We start from the raw sequence: 17,726 nt of genomic DNA on the forward strand, positions 1-17,726 counted from the left end.
GGTAACTAAAACCTAGAAACATGGCGGCCCCACTAACCAATGAGGAACTGGTTTTATCTCCACTTTATAAATTTTGCTCGTATTTTATTTCCAAGCTTATATTATCCAGGAGCATTTTTTAAATAGAAATTTCATCCGTAATAAAGAAAAAAACTGTTTAATAAGTTACTGGCATACATTATTCATAGGATATCCATAATGAAAACACAGTTCTAAAAAATGAGTATAGTTAAAATTTATCTTAAATTTTATTTTCTGCTCCTTCTAATATTAACTAACCTTTGATTCCTCCAACTAGTGCCATAAAACAGAACAATAACCTATCTCTGCTGCTGGGGCAGTCATAATGTCAAAAAAAAAATTATTTTCCTGATACCTAAAGCTTATAACCTTGAATCCAAAAGTATTTTTAAAGTTCTCACTTTTAATGGCAATCATTCTAGAATACATGACTGACTTCTGGGCCACCGTTGAAATTGCGCTGTCTGTGGTTTAGTCTCCTGGGAAACTCAAGTTCATCGTGGTGCGTGTGCTGTGAGCGTCTTCAGAACTGTCCAGATGTTCCAGGCACACGGCTGTCCAGGTAGCCCTGGAGATGTCCCTCCTCAAATGTGCCGGTCTCCTGGGTTAACTGGGTCAACCCTGATGTGAAACCTCAGTGTACATTTCGACCTGTGTCTGAAATGAGGAGGTGACTGTCCCTGTTGATTATGGGATAATGTGCGACAGTTCACTTGGTCTTTATTCCTGGATCGTCAAAGGCCTTCCCCATTTGTCTTTATCTCCCAAATATGTTGCAGGTAGTCAAAATCCAGAGAGATATGACCAATGGGTTGGAAAAGTACTATATTTAGGAATTCTTGGGAATTGATCATTGTTTTCACAGGTATAACATTTTATCTCTAGAAGTATATATATATATATACTCTCTCTGCCTATATACAGATATATAAGTATAGATATAAATGTAGATGTAGATATGTAGTTATATACACTTGGAAATATATACATAAATATGCAGGTATTTATGCATAAATACTACACGCATATACATATGCAATTCAGGTAATTATATATTTTAATTATAAAAGTCTTTATTTTTAAAAACTCAGAAAGTAGAAATAAAAATTCCTCAGTGTAATGACTTAACCTGGATGGTAATTTATTTTGTTCGTATTTATTTCTAGGTATTTTTCTTGATGCATAGATTTCAATTTTTTCTTACATTTCTGTACTCTTGACTATAAGAATGTGTTATCTCTCTGTTTGCTTAGCTCTATTTCATAAACTGTGTGTTTATTTTATTGCAAAATGTGTGACCGTACCGGGCATCATATGCCCAGCTTGCTGGATCATACACCCAGGGTGGCCGTTCAACCTGCGATTATACACAATGTTCTAGTGAAGAAGGGTTTTGTCTTTAAGGTCTTTCTCTATCTCAACTGCTTTCCCAAAACAGATTTCTGAAAGTCAATCAACGTGTGAGAATGTTACTTCCATATGCCTTTTATTTTTCAACGTCTGAGAGATATATATGTATTATGTATGTGTGTGTTTATGTTGGCATCGACGTACTATGTTAGTGGTCTGACCTGATTGCTTCTTATATTAGTATTTGTACCCATTTTTTGAAATCTCTATTCAAGCATGACTTTTTTTTTTTACTTTATAGAAATGAAAAACATGACAATGAAAGTATTTTTAGTAAGTGTGAAAGGAGTAAAATATTCTTGCCTGCATCTGGAAGCCACTCTAAATATTTCTGACGCTCTGTGACATGTTGCTTGCTATAAGCTAAGAAAAATGGTGCTTCTCCCTGAACCAGATCCTTTAGGAGATGAAAGTACCATGTGGTTTCAGTAAGACATCCGGGAATAAATTTATTGACGTACTTGAGTCCTTTTGATGACTTATCTCCCTAATTATTTAAGTTGGATAACTTGAGTTTCAACTTGGTTTGACAGTTGGTTTGTAATATAGAATTTTCAAGGTGGGCAACGTGTGAATAAGCATATTATATTTGCATATCCTGTTAACAAACCTAGATTCCATGTTTGGCATTATGAAGAAAGAAGAACGCAAGTCATTTTTAAAAAATAGTTCCAGGTGTTTGGTTGGAGGTTTGGTTTTATGATGTGTCTATCCTTTTCGTTTCCAGGCAGTGGCTCAAGTCTGAAGACATTCAGAGAATCTCATTGCTTTTCTACAATAAAATACTAGAAAAAGAAGTAAGCTATATTTTTCTTCAAAATCGATCGTTTTTCCAAAATACTAGTTTTTTTAAAATTCCATCATGAAATTGTATTCATAGCATTTTACATGCAACATTTAAACTGCCTCTAAGCGTGTCCGATTTCTTTCTAGCTTTTCCTGTGGTCCTTCCAGGCGTACATTGTTTTACCACATTTCTGGTTACCAGGTTTCTGTCTTTGGCGAGTCACCCCTTTCAACACTCCTGTTAGTAAATGATGTCTGTGTGATGTGGAGCTAAGGGAAAAGGAAGAAGTTAATATCTTGCTTTCTCAGTGAGAAATTTTCTTAGGAAAGTTTTTAAAAGAAAGCAAAATCCTTTCTGACAAATTTACAGTGTCTTTACACAAATTATTTTAACTTTTTGATAAAAATGTGAGATTTACATTCAACCCCTGTTTGGGAGAATTAGAAACTTTTTAAGTTTTTTTGCATCTAAATACTTTCACATTTTAACTCCTAAAGTAGAGCCATTTCAGGCACGAATAAATAACCAGACATTTAATTTGTACATGTCAAGCTTAACCAGGATTTGCTAAAATGGATTAAGTAATTACTGCAGAAAGGACAAGTGTTCTAGGTTGGCCTTATTCATTTGCCTTTTTTTTCGTGTTGATCTAGAAAAAGAGCAGGTTAGAGGTAATTTGCACCATCTAACCGCATAATTATAGTCTTAGTTTGAACAAAAGCTACTATGTTAATGGCAACAGTCACAGCACAGGTATTAAAACTCTGTTGAGAAAATCCAGTTCATTGTTTTATGGATATTGAATGGACGTAGAAAATATCAAAATTCTTTCCAAAACTCATCAACGTTGGATTTTACAATTACACCAAAGCTTTCTTTTGTACTAGTTAGTGATCAAGAAGATCAATTTTCTGTCTCTAAGTTAGGGACTTTGACTGCAGAGAGTTTACCAAATTGATGTTTGATACAATTTATTATTATTATTATTGAACAACTTAGACACTAATGACTACTTACTGTTTAAATGTTAAATTATTTCCTTCCTGATAGAAGTCCTTTTCCTTGATTAATACCACAAGGAAATTCCAAGTCATGTCTCTGCACAAAGCACAGAAAATAAGGACATAACTGAGTGCATAAAATATAATCACATTTCAGCAATTACGCTAGCAGAGCTTCTTCATCAGCATTGTAAATTTTCCTGGCTATGAAGTCACAAAAGTCACCAAAGAAATATTCTAGTAAACAGAAAATGATCATTATTAAAACATGCAGCTTTTGCTGACGTTCCCCATGCGTACATATTTGCAGAAGCCGACTTTGAGGCAGACTTTAGGCAGTATTGAGATTTAAGCTCACTTTTTGTCCTCCTATGCCCAACCTGCTCTTCGGGCCAGCAGGAGGGGAAAAAGGCAGCAAGACATAGAGGAAGAGAAGCCAGACCACCCAGAGGTCCATCATCTGCACCAAAATCCCAGAGGCTAAACCCGAGAAATACATACCTAACTTCCCACAACTTGGGACACAGTTTGTGCAGATACACTCATACGACCTGCCAGCATTGTCAGGAGGCTTCAATAGCATTGCCACAAAAACTTTATTTCCTTTAATGTTATCATAGAACCCTTTTTTGAGAGGCAATAGTGCCTCGTGGTTGGAAGCCTGGGTTCGGGAGCCAGTCCGGCGAGGTGAAGATTCTGGTTGCACCAGGTGCTGTGTGTTTCTAAGAATGTTAATCAGTTGTTCTGGTCCAAAGTTTTTTTCATCCAAAACTAGAGACAGCAGTAGTTCCTGCCTCACGCAGTTGTTGTGAGGATTAAATGAGTTAGTCCGCAGAAAGCCTTGAGAGTGCCCGGCACACCATCACCAGAGTCAAGGGGACATGTGGCAGACTGTTACCATCATGAGTGCAGGGTTGGCCGGCTTTTCCTGCATAAGCCAAGAAGGGCAGCCCCAGGCGGGAAGCTACACTGGTCAGTTTATGATCCTGGATGTTATGGCAAGCCATATGAAACTGCTGATTATGCTGGGCAAGTAGAAAGAGTCCAACAGCCAGACCCGGACAGGCAAACAGATGTTCGTAGAGGATAGAGCCTGCTGGTCTTCTGTCTTATAATTTCGCTCACCACCTCTCAATAATAAAATGAAATGCTAAAACAAATAAATAAAACGAGAATATTGCATTTCCTCAGTATTCTTCAAAAGTAAAATATGGCTATGTGAAAAGTCAGTTGCTTTCCGCAAGCGATCTCGGACCTCAGACCCACAAGGGAAGCAGGACACCTGCACACTTCGTGGGTCCATTCAGTTCACTCACTCGTCTTTCTGGCCAGGTGCTCTGTCTCCTTGCTGGAGGGATTCGATTGCCTCTCCATGGGTTTCCGAACAGGTCGACTCACAAAAGTCATGGTCTTTGAAGTCACCCTTTCACAGCTCATTTGGAGGGAGGGAGCTCTCGTTGCCAGAGGGGAACAGCCATTGTCCTTAGGTTGTTTTTTTCCACATTCTGCAGGTGACGAGTGTGATGTATGAACCAGGTACAGTTAGATGTACCTGCTGGATGACTGTTTCAGCCCTTCTCTCAGACAACTTGTCATTCCTGGTTTCTTTTCTCGCCTTAGTACCGAGCCACTGCACTGCCAGCCTTCAAGTATTACGTGACCTGCGCTTGCCTCATATTCTTCTGCATCTTCATCGTGCAGATCCTGGTCTTACCCAAGTAAGTACATACGGTTCTACGTTGTGATTCTCACTGGGTGTGTATTTCTGCTGGACTCAGTTATACTAAGGGTCACGAGAGGATGCACAGTTTCCAACGGAGCGCTTATGTAACACGGGCGGGCGGCAGGCAGGGTGGGGAGAGGACGGCGGGCAGGGGAGGTGATTTCAGGCTCTGTGAAGCTAAGTGGTCCCCGTGTCTTAGTCAGTTTTAGTAATTTTGAATTTTCCAAGTGGACATGTTGATTGACCTTCTAGGGATTTTTTAAAAAATAAATTTAACCATTTTACTTTGATTTCCGTATTATTCTGATGCTCATGTCTAAGAAATGTAACCCAATAAGTTTACCCAGAAAGAGCAAAATCACCAGATGTTGTTTCTAATAAACAAACAACATTATTATGTATTGAAAGGGCAAAACCTGCTCTGGGCTTACTTTGCCCACCCATCCATTCTGATTTCGTGTTCTTCTCCCTGAAGCCCACCCTCTCTGCCATCTCTGAGTGTTATGAGCCCCTCTTCAGCTCGCCCCTCCCAGGAGAGACCTGGGTACAGAGAACTGGGTAACCAGATTTCACACTTTCACATTTTTCCTCCTACTGGTGAAAACCCAATCACTCCATGATTCCTAGGTAGACATTCTCTTACACCTTATTAAGGAGTGGAATGTAAGTCAACTGACTCTCTTTAAAGAAACTGATTCTTCCTCATCATACAGTCTAAAAGAAAATGCTTGTCCTTCTTCTAATAATTGGGGATAAGAAACAAATTTAAGAAAAATTTTCTTTCCACTCATCATTACCTCTTTTGTAAAGGCCACAGCGACCATTTTCAATCTAGTTGGAGTTAGTTGTATTATTGCATTTAACTTCAGCGGTGTAGCCAGCATTTGTGGGCAACCTGAATTGCTGAGGCTGGGTTCCAGTTTGTCTCATGAAGATGCTGAGCAAACTAGAAAGAAATGGTCTGCCTTTCCCTCCATACCCCAAAGGATGTTCTTCTGGACAACTAGCCAATACCAAGGCATTTAAAGATTAATAACAAGTGATCGTATTATTCACACATGTACAATCCCAAAGCTATCTGCCCCCTTTTAGAAGAGGTTCCCACTGGCCACCCCTTTCCTCCCCTTTCCCCCCATAAATGAGCATTGAAATACATTTGCCAAATGAGTTCTCCCTCTAGACTTACACAGTCTTCAGTGAACTTTGCCAAGGTCAACCTGTCAGTTTTCCAATGGAAAAAAAAAAAAAGTTAACAATTAAGCTTCTTCTAAGTTCCAGGCCTCTGCCACATGGTGCAGGAGAGAAACAGCTGTTCCTGCACAGACAAGGCTTATTGAATAGTAAAGCCGAAGGGCATGTAAAAAGTGATGTAGTTGAAACAAGTGTTACCAAGGGGAGTGAGCCCTTATTTATACTCTAAAGTAGAGACATTCATTCATTTTTCTACATCTTCCTATTGGATGAGTATTTTCATATTTTCTACATCACAATTAAGACAGGGTTTATCACCTACTGTTTGGGAGGGGAGAAAGTGACCAGAGTGTTATAAAAGACGATGCCAAAGAAGACAAAAGGACTTCTGGGGACCAGGAAAAACATTCCATGGAATTACACTTTAAAAAAAATCAAGTTGGTGTCTTTTCTGTCTTCGCTTTTATTTTTTTGTCTCTTTTCTGTTGTGTTGTTTTACGGGAACCCATCGAAGTTCATTCCCTCAGGCATCATTACCAATTATTGTGTTTCTCTTGAGCAATGAGTTGGATTTTGAGCATGAGTGTTGTGAAATAGGTACGGGTCACATTTCCCTTTCTGTGTTGGCAGTTAGAAGGCGCAGAGTAAGGTCTGCGGACGCCTTTCATGGAGACTTTAGACCTGCACTTTCTATACCGGCCTCACAGTATAGTGTAGTATAGTATAGTATAGTATAGTATAGTATAGTATAGTATAGTATAGTCTTTTTCCTTCATTTTTCTTTCATGTTAATGTCCTAATTTTTCTTTTTTTCTTTTTAAAAATTCTTGCTCTGAAATATTTCAAAGATACAGAAAAGTACAGAGCATAGTATAATAAATATGCATTTGCACACAATCCAGATGTCACAAATGTTGAGCCTGTGTCATACTGACTATATATAAGTTTCTGTGCTCTTGGGGACATTATTGGTTGGGTATGCTTCCTGTAAACGGTATCTATTGTTACGGGGTTTTTTTGTTTATTCAATCTGATATCTTTTTGTATATTAATGTGACTTTATTCCATTTGTATTTTGATTCTTTTATTGATGCGTGTGGACCCACTTCTATGCTCTTATTTTATGTTTCATTTACTTTGCTTTTCTTTGGTTTTCCCCATGCCCCAAATCTCCCATCTTCTTAACCTCTAAAGGATTGATCAAGTTTTCTTTATTCTTATTTTTCCTTTACTTGCTCTATATATATAGAGCAGGGGGGATAGAAGGGGGATCCTACATATTTTCTTTCAATGATTACCATTGAAATTTTAACACATATTCTTAATTTAATAAATTATAAAGTTAATCATTATGTCTCTTCTATGTAATTATTTCTTAGGATTTTAGTTCCAGATGGTAATTACAGTCAATATTTATTAAGACTTACATTCTTTATCATTTTATTTGTTCATCAGTGCTTTGTAAAAATTATTTCTTCCTACAAGTTTATTCTCCTTCTTGATGATGTGTATCATTAGTATCTGTGAGTAGCAATAGCTCCTTTTTTTGTTTGTATTAAAATATCTTTAGCTGCTTTATTTCAGTTTGCCCTTGAATAATAGTTTGGGTGTAAAATTCTTATTTTCCCTTAGTATTTTGATGATATTATTACATTGAATTTCAGCTTCTGTTGTTGCTAAGGAAATGTCTTCTGTCAATCCCATTACATTCCTTTGTACGTAATCGGTCTTTCCTATTTGTATGCTTTTCAGCTTTTTATTTTTTGGTGGGGGGGGGCCCGGATTTTTACTATATTGTTTCTAGATATGCACTTGTTCTTATTTCCCTACGTGACTAGTTGTGATTTTTGTTCAGTCTGAGGATTCTTGTCTTTGCTTAGTTCTTAGCAATTGACTGCCTGTTTCACCTCACATATTGCTTCTCTCTTTTCTCTGTCCTTTCCTCCTAGAACTCTTATTAATTGTACATTGTGCTGTTCATTCTGTGCTCCAGGTCCTGTAATTTTTCCTCAAAGTTTCCACCTCTTTAATTCTTTGTGCTGCATTCTGGTGAATTCCTCATCCACAATGAGTTTATAATTTCAAAGATCACTTTTTCATATCTAAGAAGTCTACTTTTTATCTGAGTTTTTCTTATAATTCTCTATTTTGCCTATGCTTTTTATTTTTTTCCATTTATTTTCAGATTTCAAACATGTTGTATGAAAATATCACTTGTTTCCTTCTGTTATTTATGATTCATAAGTGCATGAATTCTGTTATTTACTTTCACTATTGTCTCTTTCGTGGTCATGTGTCTCCTTGTGTTATCTGTAATTTCAACTGAGTTCATCAACGCAAGAGTTTAGGTCCATGGTGATCTCATGTGTTCTGAGTTCTGAAGGCATCACTATGATATAATTTTCACTGTATCTCTGCCAGGACCTCTGGGGTTCACCAATTCAAGCCACAGTATTTTTTAAAAATACTTAAGTCATGTGAGTTTGATTAGCCCCTTAACATGGATCAGGATTGGGGATCTCAGTTGTCAAAGATTATTCCTTTTCCACTTATGACCCTACATAGATACTTGGCATCCCTGAAAATTACTAGGCTGTTGGGCATAGTTTTTATGTTTCCTGTTTCCTGATAGGACAGCCCTTTATGCCTTCTGACTTTATTCAAGAGCTCAGTTCTCGTTTTCCATTGAGAAAGTCCTGTGAGCATCACCAACCTTGTACTGACATTAAATCTCACATTCACTCCATGGCATGTATCAGCCCCTGGTCCCTCCCGGGCCACTTAGCATCAGTGCCCCTTGGCATTCTGCTTTGAATACCCTCTTGTGTGTCTAGTGTGTTCTCTTCCTTGCTCTGAGTGCATCCATTTAAAAATAATAATTCTGTTATATTTTATGAAGCATGTTTATTGAGATAATGGTGCTTCTCACTTTTTCTAGTATGCCCTCGCTTGTTTTTAAATATGCTGAATTACAGTTTTATTTTGTTTGTTCTTTTGGTAAACTGCTTCATGTTTTGGGGGGGGGGTGGCGGGGAAGGAGAGAAGTGATTAAATGAGTGAGTAAATGAATAAGTAGTGAGTGAATGAATAACTAAGGAGGAACTTATGACCTTGAAAGGACCAGAAAGGGGAAGTGTTTCCCTGAAAGGGGGCCTTACATCGTCCCTTTTGGGCCCATAATTTTCAAATCTGGCTCTAGTCTCAGGATTTGAGCAGATGTAATTAAATTATTAGTTGGCTCCTCTTTTTGGAGTTGTTCTCTCACTTCTGTCAGCCTTGTACTATAACTTTATCAGAAATGTGAGCTACCTTCAAAGACCAGAAATGAGCAAGCATGAATCTTTACATTTTTTAGTAGTTTCATTCATATTGTCTGCCAAACTAAATAGATTATGTTAAACCATTCATGGCAATAATTAAAATAAGAATGATTTTTTCTAATAAAGTTCAGTGAGATATCATATGTTTCATTACCCAAGCAAAATTAAGAATAATAACATTTTCCTTAAGGAAAATTAATAGCAAATTACAATATTAAATGTCTTAGAACTATTATTTCCACTGAGATTCTTTAATACGCATTCTATTACTCATGTTAATAATCAATGCTCATTAATGATTTAATAATCATTTCAAAAGAGTTGCTTTTATTTTGTTATCTTCAAAAAGGGAAAAAAAAAATAGGAGAAAGTTTAATGGTAGAATCGTTCACGTCCATTGAAAGAAGGCTTGGTTTTCTAAACAGAAATGATGGAGAACAACTTTTGTGAAGGCAGTTTGCTTTGGTGGGCAACCAAATTGGTTGGCCCCCATATTGGATACCATGAAGGTAATTTGCTCCCTGCGTACCTTGATGCAGTGGATGTGAATCTTTGGGCAAAGCAAAAAAATAAAGAAGGAAGAGAAGAGACGAGAAAGGAAGAGAAGGGAAGGGAAGCAAAAAATGAAGCAAGATAATTCTCACTGTCCAAGATAAATGAGCCAGGTACCTTTTACTGAGATGAACAATATTCAACTCTGGATTCAGGTCATCTGAAAGTAAGGAAATGCCTCACAGTTAGTAGCTTGAATATAAGTTAGAAGTTTTGTTCCTTCCCCATAATCAAAGGCCCGAGGTCCCTCAGATTCCTTGGGAGCCCTGGGTCCCTCCAGCACACAGCTCTGCTTTCCCTCGAGTTTGGTCCTCATCTTCATTTCTAAGATGGCAGCACCCACATTCTGAGCAACAAGACGGAGGAACAGACCCAGAAGCAGTGGACAAAAGCATTTATAACTGCCGTCTCTGTGGACACCTCCAAGAAACTACCTCATGATACTTTGGTCTATAACTCAAGACTGAGATCTTAGTCCCATATGCAAACCTAGCTGCAAGGGAGGCTGGAATGTGCAGCCTTTAGTCTGTGTAACAGGGTGCCCATCTGAAAATTCTATTATCAGGAAAAGATGGATTTCATGAAAACCAGTAATCCCTCCAGGAATGAAAGGTGATTTTAGTTGTGGTTACCTATATGTCACTGATACAGTAAGATTTGAAGGACAATACAATAAAAAGGGAGCTGAATGTGTTTTTACTCAATGAAACAGGCCATTATACTTTTGCTTTGTATCTGGGCAATATTCTGAGCATTTGTAATAAAAATAGAAATTCATAAGAGAAATTTATACATACATTCTGTCCATCATTTGTGGAATCACTTCTACAGCTGTTTATCAAGCTACCATATACCAAGCATAGTTCGAGATGCTGGGAAAGCAGCAGTAAGTAACCCCCCAAAAGTCCTTTCTCTCCTACAGCTTACATTCTATTAGGAGGCACAACACTAATGTAATAAACAAATACATATTAATTCAGTTGTAATAAGCTTTAAGAAAAATTAAAAGAGTAGGCTACTATAGAGTGAGGGAAGGTGGTAATTCAGATGAGGGCTGTCAGGGAAGGCGTCACTGATTGAGTGATATTGAAGAGAAGTCTGAATGAATTGAAATGAGAATTACGTGGATATCTGGCAGAAGAACATTCTAGATGATGGAAGTCACAGGTGTGTTCAAGGACCAGCAAGGAGGCAGGATGGCAGGAGCAGAGTGAGCCCTGAGAGAGTATGGAGATGGGATCACAGGAGCAGTGAGACGGCAGGTCGTGGTGACCTTCACAGGCTACTGGAGAACTTTGGATTGAATGCTGAGTGTGATGAGAAGCCCTGGAAGGTTCTCAGCTGAGGACATGCTGTTGCTGTGCTTGGGGTATTGTTCTTGCTGTTCCGGAAGAGGGAGAGGGTGGGAATAGGAAGACCAAGGAAGATGATGGTTTGCAGTTGAGTAGCAGTGGAGGTGTAAAAAGTGATCAAATTCTGAGATGTGTTATGAAGAGTGATGAGGAAAGTCTTGCTATTAGATTGGAGATGAAGAATAAGAGAAAGCTAAGTCCTGTGGGGGTTTTTTGTTTTTTGTTTTTGGCCTGAGCAAATGGAAAAATTGGGCAGCCATTTAGAGAGGGAGACTCCAGGGGAAGGAACAAGTCAGAGAGGAGCATGGAATGAAAGGCTCAGCTCTGAGCATCAGAGGCATGTGTGTGCATATTAAGTGTCCAGGTGGTGGGGCTTCATGGTGGGGAGGGGAGGGTGTATGTGAGCCGGAGGTTCATGGAAGGAGTCAGGGCTGGAGTCATAATTTGGAAGAATCAGCGCATAGGTAGTATTTATATCCCTGGGAGGTGATGAGCTCACCTAAGGAGTGAGCGTAGAAAGAGAACGCCGCGGACCTTCGGAAAATTCAGGTCTTCAGCCCTTATTGTTGGCATGGAGTGGAAGCTCTTAACTCTGCCAAATGTAACTCCTTTTCCCTTTCCAGCCTCACAGGACTTTCAAGTGGGCGGAACATCTCAAAGCTGCTAAGTCCTATTATCGGAGAAAGGCTGCAATAATCTGTAATGGTGACGAATATTTAAATGCCTTTTCTCCTTTTCATTCTTTGATTCTTTCTTTTAACAAAGAACCTTTCATTTTGAGGTTCTATCACCTATCACTTAAAGAGGGGGGGATTTTTATTATTTCATGCTAATGTATAGTTAAAGAAAAGTTTTTTTCCCTTTGGTTCTTATTATCCTTGCTAAATACCATGTAACAGACGTGAACAGAGCTTCTATGAGAGAATCCGCATCATTCTCAGGGGGAGCAAGCTGAGGGCACAGAGGGAGAAGGGATATGAAAGTCATCACATTAAACAGAATTCCAGAGAAAGACACCGTTATTTGCCCATAGAAATGGTTTATAATTAATATAACTCTTAGACTTTGGGGGAAGGATGTATCTCTCTGCCGAATTTTTCCTGTCAGCAAAAGTGCATCCTCATCTCCATCAGGACCACCTGTAAGCAATAAACTAACTGGCAAAAAACCAAAAGGAACAAAGACCTTGTCTCAGATCAGCCTTTTCCATATACCGTAACAATACACTGGATTAAAGTGCCCAAGTCAAAAATTATCACTAAGAAGTGTAATTTTTCTTGCCTCCTGACAGGGGAGAGTCAAGTTTGCTTTTCAGTGAGTATATAAATCAATTATGCCTGTTTGTTTAAAATAAAAAAAAAAAAAGCTTTGCAACCAGAATGTTAATTAAAATTGATTGCATTACACAAACAACTTGGTATGCTTAATGAGCCTGAACACGCTTTTGATAGAACAGGCAGGATAAATGGTTATATTTAAGAGCTTTTGACCAACCATGACTTTGCCTTAGGGTAGTTCTTGTTCTCTGGGGTGAAAGTTACATTCAACCAGACAAGAATGTCAATGTCTGGACTGGAGCACTGGACAGCCCACCCCGATGGTGCAGGTCACCCGGAATGTGAGCCACTCTGGGTCTGGATCTCAGGCTGTGACATCATGTTCTGCATACAAGATCATATCAACTACACACAGAGGTAGTTGTACTTCTTCCTCTCCAATCTAATGCCTTTTATTTCATTTTCCTGCCTGATTTCCCTGGCTAGAACCTCCAGTATAACATTCCATAGAAGTAGCCACGGCACACGTACGATCTTGGGAGGAAAGCATCCAGTCTTTCATTGTTAAGTATGATGTTACCTGTGTGTTTTTCAAAGATGCCTTTTATCAGGATAAAGGAAATGCCTTTGGTTATAGTCTGTTGAGTGTTTTTATAATAAAAGGGTGTTGGACTTTGTTATACTGAGCTATTGAGATGATCATGTGGGTTATCTTTCCTTTATTCTGTTAATACAGTGTATCGCATTAATTGATTTTCAGATATTAAACCAACCTTGCCTTTCTCAGATAAATCCCACTTGGTCACGGTATATAACCCTTTTTATATGTGACTAGATTCAGTTTGCTAATATTTTGACAAGGATTTTTGTATCTATATTCATAAGAGATATTGGTCTCTAGTTTCGTTTTCTTGTGCTGTCCTCGTCTGGTATTAGTATCAAAGTGATACTGGCCTCATAGAACCACTTAGTAACTGTTCCATCTCCTTTATTTTCTGGAAGAGTTTGTGAAAAAGTGGTATTAATCCTTCCTTAAGTGTTTTGTTGAACTCACCAATGAAGCCATCTGTGCATGAGCTTTTTTTTGTGAGTAGTTTTTATTTTTGTTTTGTTTTTTAATTACTAATTCAATTTCTTTACTTTTGTAGGTCTATTCAGATTTTCTATTTCTTATTGAGTCACGTTTGATATTTTGTGTCATAACATACTTTTAAGAATACTCACTCCTGCTTTAATGAGCATTTGTCATCCATTCTACCAAAACGCAGATAGTTCATTGTATCAGGACCACTGTTTTCCCTTATCAACCTCTCGTCCTCCTTTAACGGATTCTGACGTATGAGAAGAAGCAAAGTAGGGGTCATCAGATACATTAAGGCAAAAATATCACCAGATACTGTTCACTGTATCCAGTGGATTATTATAAAATGTGGGAGTCAAATTTTAACACCCTTATTGTTTTCTTGGGCTCTAATATAGCTGTTTGACCCAACTCCAGAATGTCCAGGATTTCTATCAAGCATCTTCATGGTGGAATAATTATTCCTAAAAACAAACATTGAAATGCACTTTAGAAAACAAAAGCCTATGAAACTCACTATAGTACATGAATCTTTTATTTAAATTCTGATTCACAAAATAAGTCGTGATTTGAACATAGATTAAACCATGATAATTGTCATTAAATCTGTTGAGATTTGTGTAATTAAAGGCCAGTATAATCCATTATCACTTATCCATTCGTAAGGAAATTCAGCTATGGCATATCTTATGGAATATGTAGATATTGTCTCCATACTTCTAATTAAAACTGAATGGTTGGCTCTTTTTCAAAGGAAAAAGGAAGAAAGTTGAAGTAACTGATTTTAATTATTCCTAAGTTTCCATCTAACCACTAATGCTACCATAGTGCCTAGAAAAAAAACTTGAGTTAATGGATTAGAGTCCTGTAAAGAAAACAGAAATGACCTCAGGTATTTCACCATGGGAATTTAATAAAGTGAAGTGCTTACAGAATGAGGGGAAAGCTGAGAAACCAAACGGGATGAAAGCAACCAAGAGGTGCGCAAGGGAGGAATCTGCTGCCACCCTAGGTTTGAAAGGACACAGGAGGGACGTGATGTCACCAGGAATGCAGGGTCCTGGACCTGCCTGCAGAGGCTAGAGCCATGCCCAGGCAGGATTCTTCCCCGACAGGGATCTGCAACCTCAGAGACAGCAGGAGTTGCAGCCCATTCAGAGAATGACTGCTACGTAGAGAGTAAGGAGAGATACCCATGCTTCCTCCTTCCCCCTTCCAGTCATTCCCCGCTACTTCCCATTGGCCAAACCTTGTTAGAACCAGTTGGCAAATAGTCTGGAAAATGGAGTTTGTAGGAGATGGAATGGAAAAGTGTTTGAAAACAAACAGGAAATTACCAGCACACTTGGTGATGAATTTTCCCAAATTTGTTGAAATACATTAGCCCCCAAAGGCAAGAACCTCTGTGAACAGCAAGGAGAATAAATATAAATAACACTACATGTGGTGTATTATACTCAAACTGTTGAAGCCAAAGAAAAAAAGAAGGAAAAAAAAAAAAAAACTGTAAATGAAGCCGGAGGAAAAAAGACATTTCATACAAGGCATCAGTGATGGAAATATTGGCTGACTTCTTATCAGAACCACTGATATATGCATAGTCAATCCTGAATTAAATATTCAGTAAAAATATTCCTTTTTTAAAAAATGAGATGAAAGACATTTTGCAAATGAAAGAAAGCTAGAGGAATTCATCACCAGCAAACCTATAGTATAAGGAGTGCTAATGGAAGTTCTTCAAGCTGAACTGAAATGATACCAGAGGCAAACTTAAATCTACAGGAGGGAATGAAGAGCAGAACATGCTTAATATGTAAGAGTATAAAAGACTGTACCCTTATAATGTATTATTTTTTCTAAAAGACTGCTGATCATTTAATGCAAAAATAATAACTACACTAAGAATTAAGATGCAGAGAAGAGCGGGATTATATTGTTGTCAGGACCTTATGTATTTCCAAGTGACGCAATATTAATGCTAAGTAACTTCTGATAAATTAATCATGTATATTTTATTTCTTGAGCAATCACTAAAAAGTACAAAAAGGTATAGCTAAAAAATCAATAGAAGAAATTAAAAGTCCTATGAAAATATTAGATTAATGAAAAACGGCAATAAGGGAGAAACAGAACCAAAAGGACACGAGACAAATAGAAAACAAATAGTAAAATGGCAGATTTAAAATAAAGAATATCGACAAATATAATGGACCACCCCATACAAACCAAGCAGTAGGACAATAGACAAGAGATGGTAATATGGTAGGTTTATTATTAAATGTATAAGGACTAAACACTCCAAATAAAAGCATGACAAAGCCACATACTGTCTACAAGAGATGCTCTTTAAATACAGAAGGAAGTTAGGTTGGAGTTAAAAGGATGGAAAATAGAGATCATATAAACAGTAAGCATAAGAAAGTTACTGTACATATGTTGATATCAGACAAAGTAGACATGAAGGCAAGAAGTGTTAACAGAGATAAAGAGCAACATTGAAAATTGGTGAAAAGTTCAGTTTATCAGAAAACATAAAATCATTAAATGGCATATACTTAAAACACAGCTATAAAATACTTGAAAGGAAAAAAACCTGAAAAAAAAGAGAGAGTATTAGACAGATCAATAATCAGATTTAGATACTTAGTATCCCTTTTATATCTTACTATATATAAGGATATTGAAAAGCTGAGCAAGATTGTCAGCCTATGAATTGGCATTCATAGAACACTAAGTCCAACAGTAAAATACATGTTATTTTAAACTGTACATGGAACATTGACCAAGATATAAAATAAAATCATCTCAACAAATTTGAAAAGATTGAAATAAATATGAAAAGATGAAAAACTTATAGACATACCTAACTACACCAATGCCAACTTAGAAATTGAAAACAATAGAATATCTAAAAATAATCCCAACTATTTCAATGTTAAACTATATACTTCTGAATAACCTATGAGTCAAGTAAAAAAATCAAGACAAAGTAGAAAATGTTTGGTATATCAAAGTAAAATGTATGGAATGTATCTATAACACTGATTTAGAGAGGACTTAGAGAGCTTTAAAACACTTATATTTGAAAAAAAAGAAAGTTAAAATCAGTTTTTTACATTTCCAACATAGGAAGCCAGAAAAAGATGAGCAAATCCAGTGAATAGAAGGGAATATATACTAAAGAAGAAATCAGTAAAACAGAAAACAACCAACAGAAAAAACAACCAACTTTTGGCTAAAAGTTGGTTCTTTAAAAATTTTTGTAAATGCCTAACCACTAGCAAGACTGATCAAGAAAAAAAGCAGTAATCACAAACCACCCAAACTAATAATATAAGGAATAAAATGGGATTTACTACAGATCCTACAGATTTTAACAGGATAAATATGGAATGTTATAAACTACTCAAGGCCAAAAATATCTACAATTTAGATAAAATGGGAAAATTCATTGAATATACAACTTATCAAAACGGACATGTATGTAATCAAAATTTAAATGGGTATTTATCTATTAACTGTATTAAATTTTTTTTTTCCTCAAGTGATTTCTGTGAATTTTACCAAACATTTTAAGAAAATAAGGTAGAAAGAACTGGTCAAATACTAACAAATTTCATAATTGTGAATGGATGAAAGTGTCCTATTCTTGGAAAGACACTCAAAGTTGAGACTACAAACCAAAGACCACTTCTGTGCCACCTTTAAAAGATCTAGCTAAAATTAAAAGATAGAGAAATGTTGGAAATAAAGGATGGAAAAGAGTTATTTCAGGAAACAGCTTAAAGAAATAGGAAAGCCTCAATAATATAAATTTCTGACAATATAGAGTTCAAATGAAAGGCATTTAGCATGAAAGAAAGAGACATATTACAGTACAATCACCAAGAAAAGTTAAGAATCATAAATCTTTATGCACTCCAACATCTCTCTGAAATAAACAGACACTATTAAAATGTTCAGATGTATCTACAAACCCATAATCTTAGTTGGAAATATTAATACATTCTA

General features: G+C 37.0%; 1 protein-coding gene across 4 annotated transcripts in view; it reads left to right on the plus strand.

Moving 5' to 3' along the window:
- Positions 1 to 17,726, plus strand: part of ADCY2 (adenylate cyclase 2) — a 430,270-nt gene that overhangs the window by 327,385 nt on the left and 85,159 nt on the right. For all 4 annotated transcript variants that reach the window (XM_059916085.1, XM_059916083.1, XM_059916084.1 and 1 more), the window contains 2 exons: positions 2,159 to 2,228; positions 4,840 to 4,937. In XM_059916085.1, coding sequence (XP_059772068.1) covers positions 2,159 to 2,228; positions 4,840 to 4,937 — 168 coding nt within the window. The remainder of the gene's footprint in view (positions 1 to 2,158; positions 2,229 to 4,839; positions 4,938 to 17,726) is intronic.

This window comes from Balaenoptera ricei, chromosome 3 (assembly GCF_028023285.1).
Source record: "Balaenoptera ricei isolate mBalRic1 chromosome 3, mBalRic1.hap2, whole genome shotgun sequence".
Taxonomy (NCBI): Eukaryota; Metazoa; Chordata; class Mammalia; order Artiodactyla; family Balaenopteridae; genus Balaenoptera; species Balaenoptera ricei.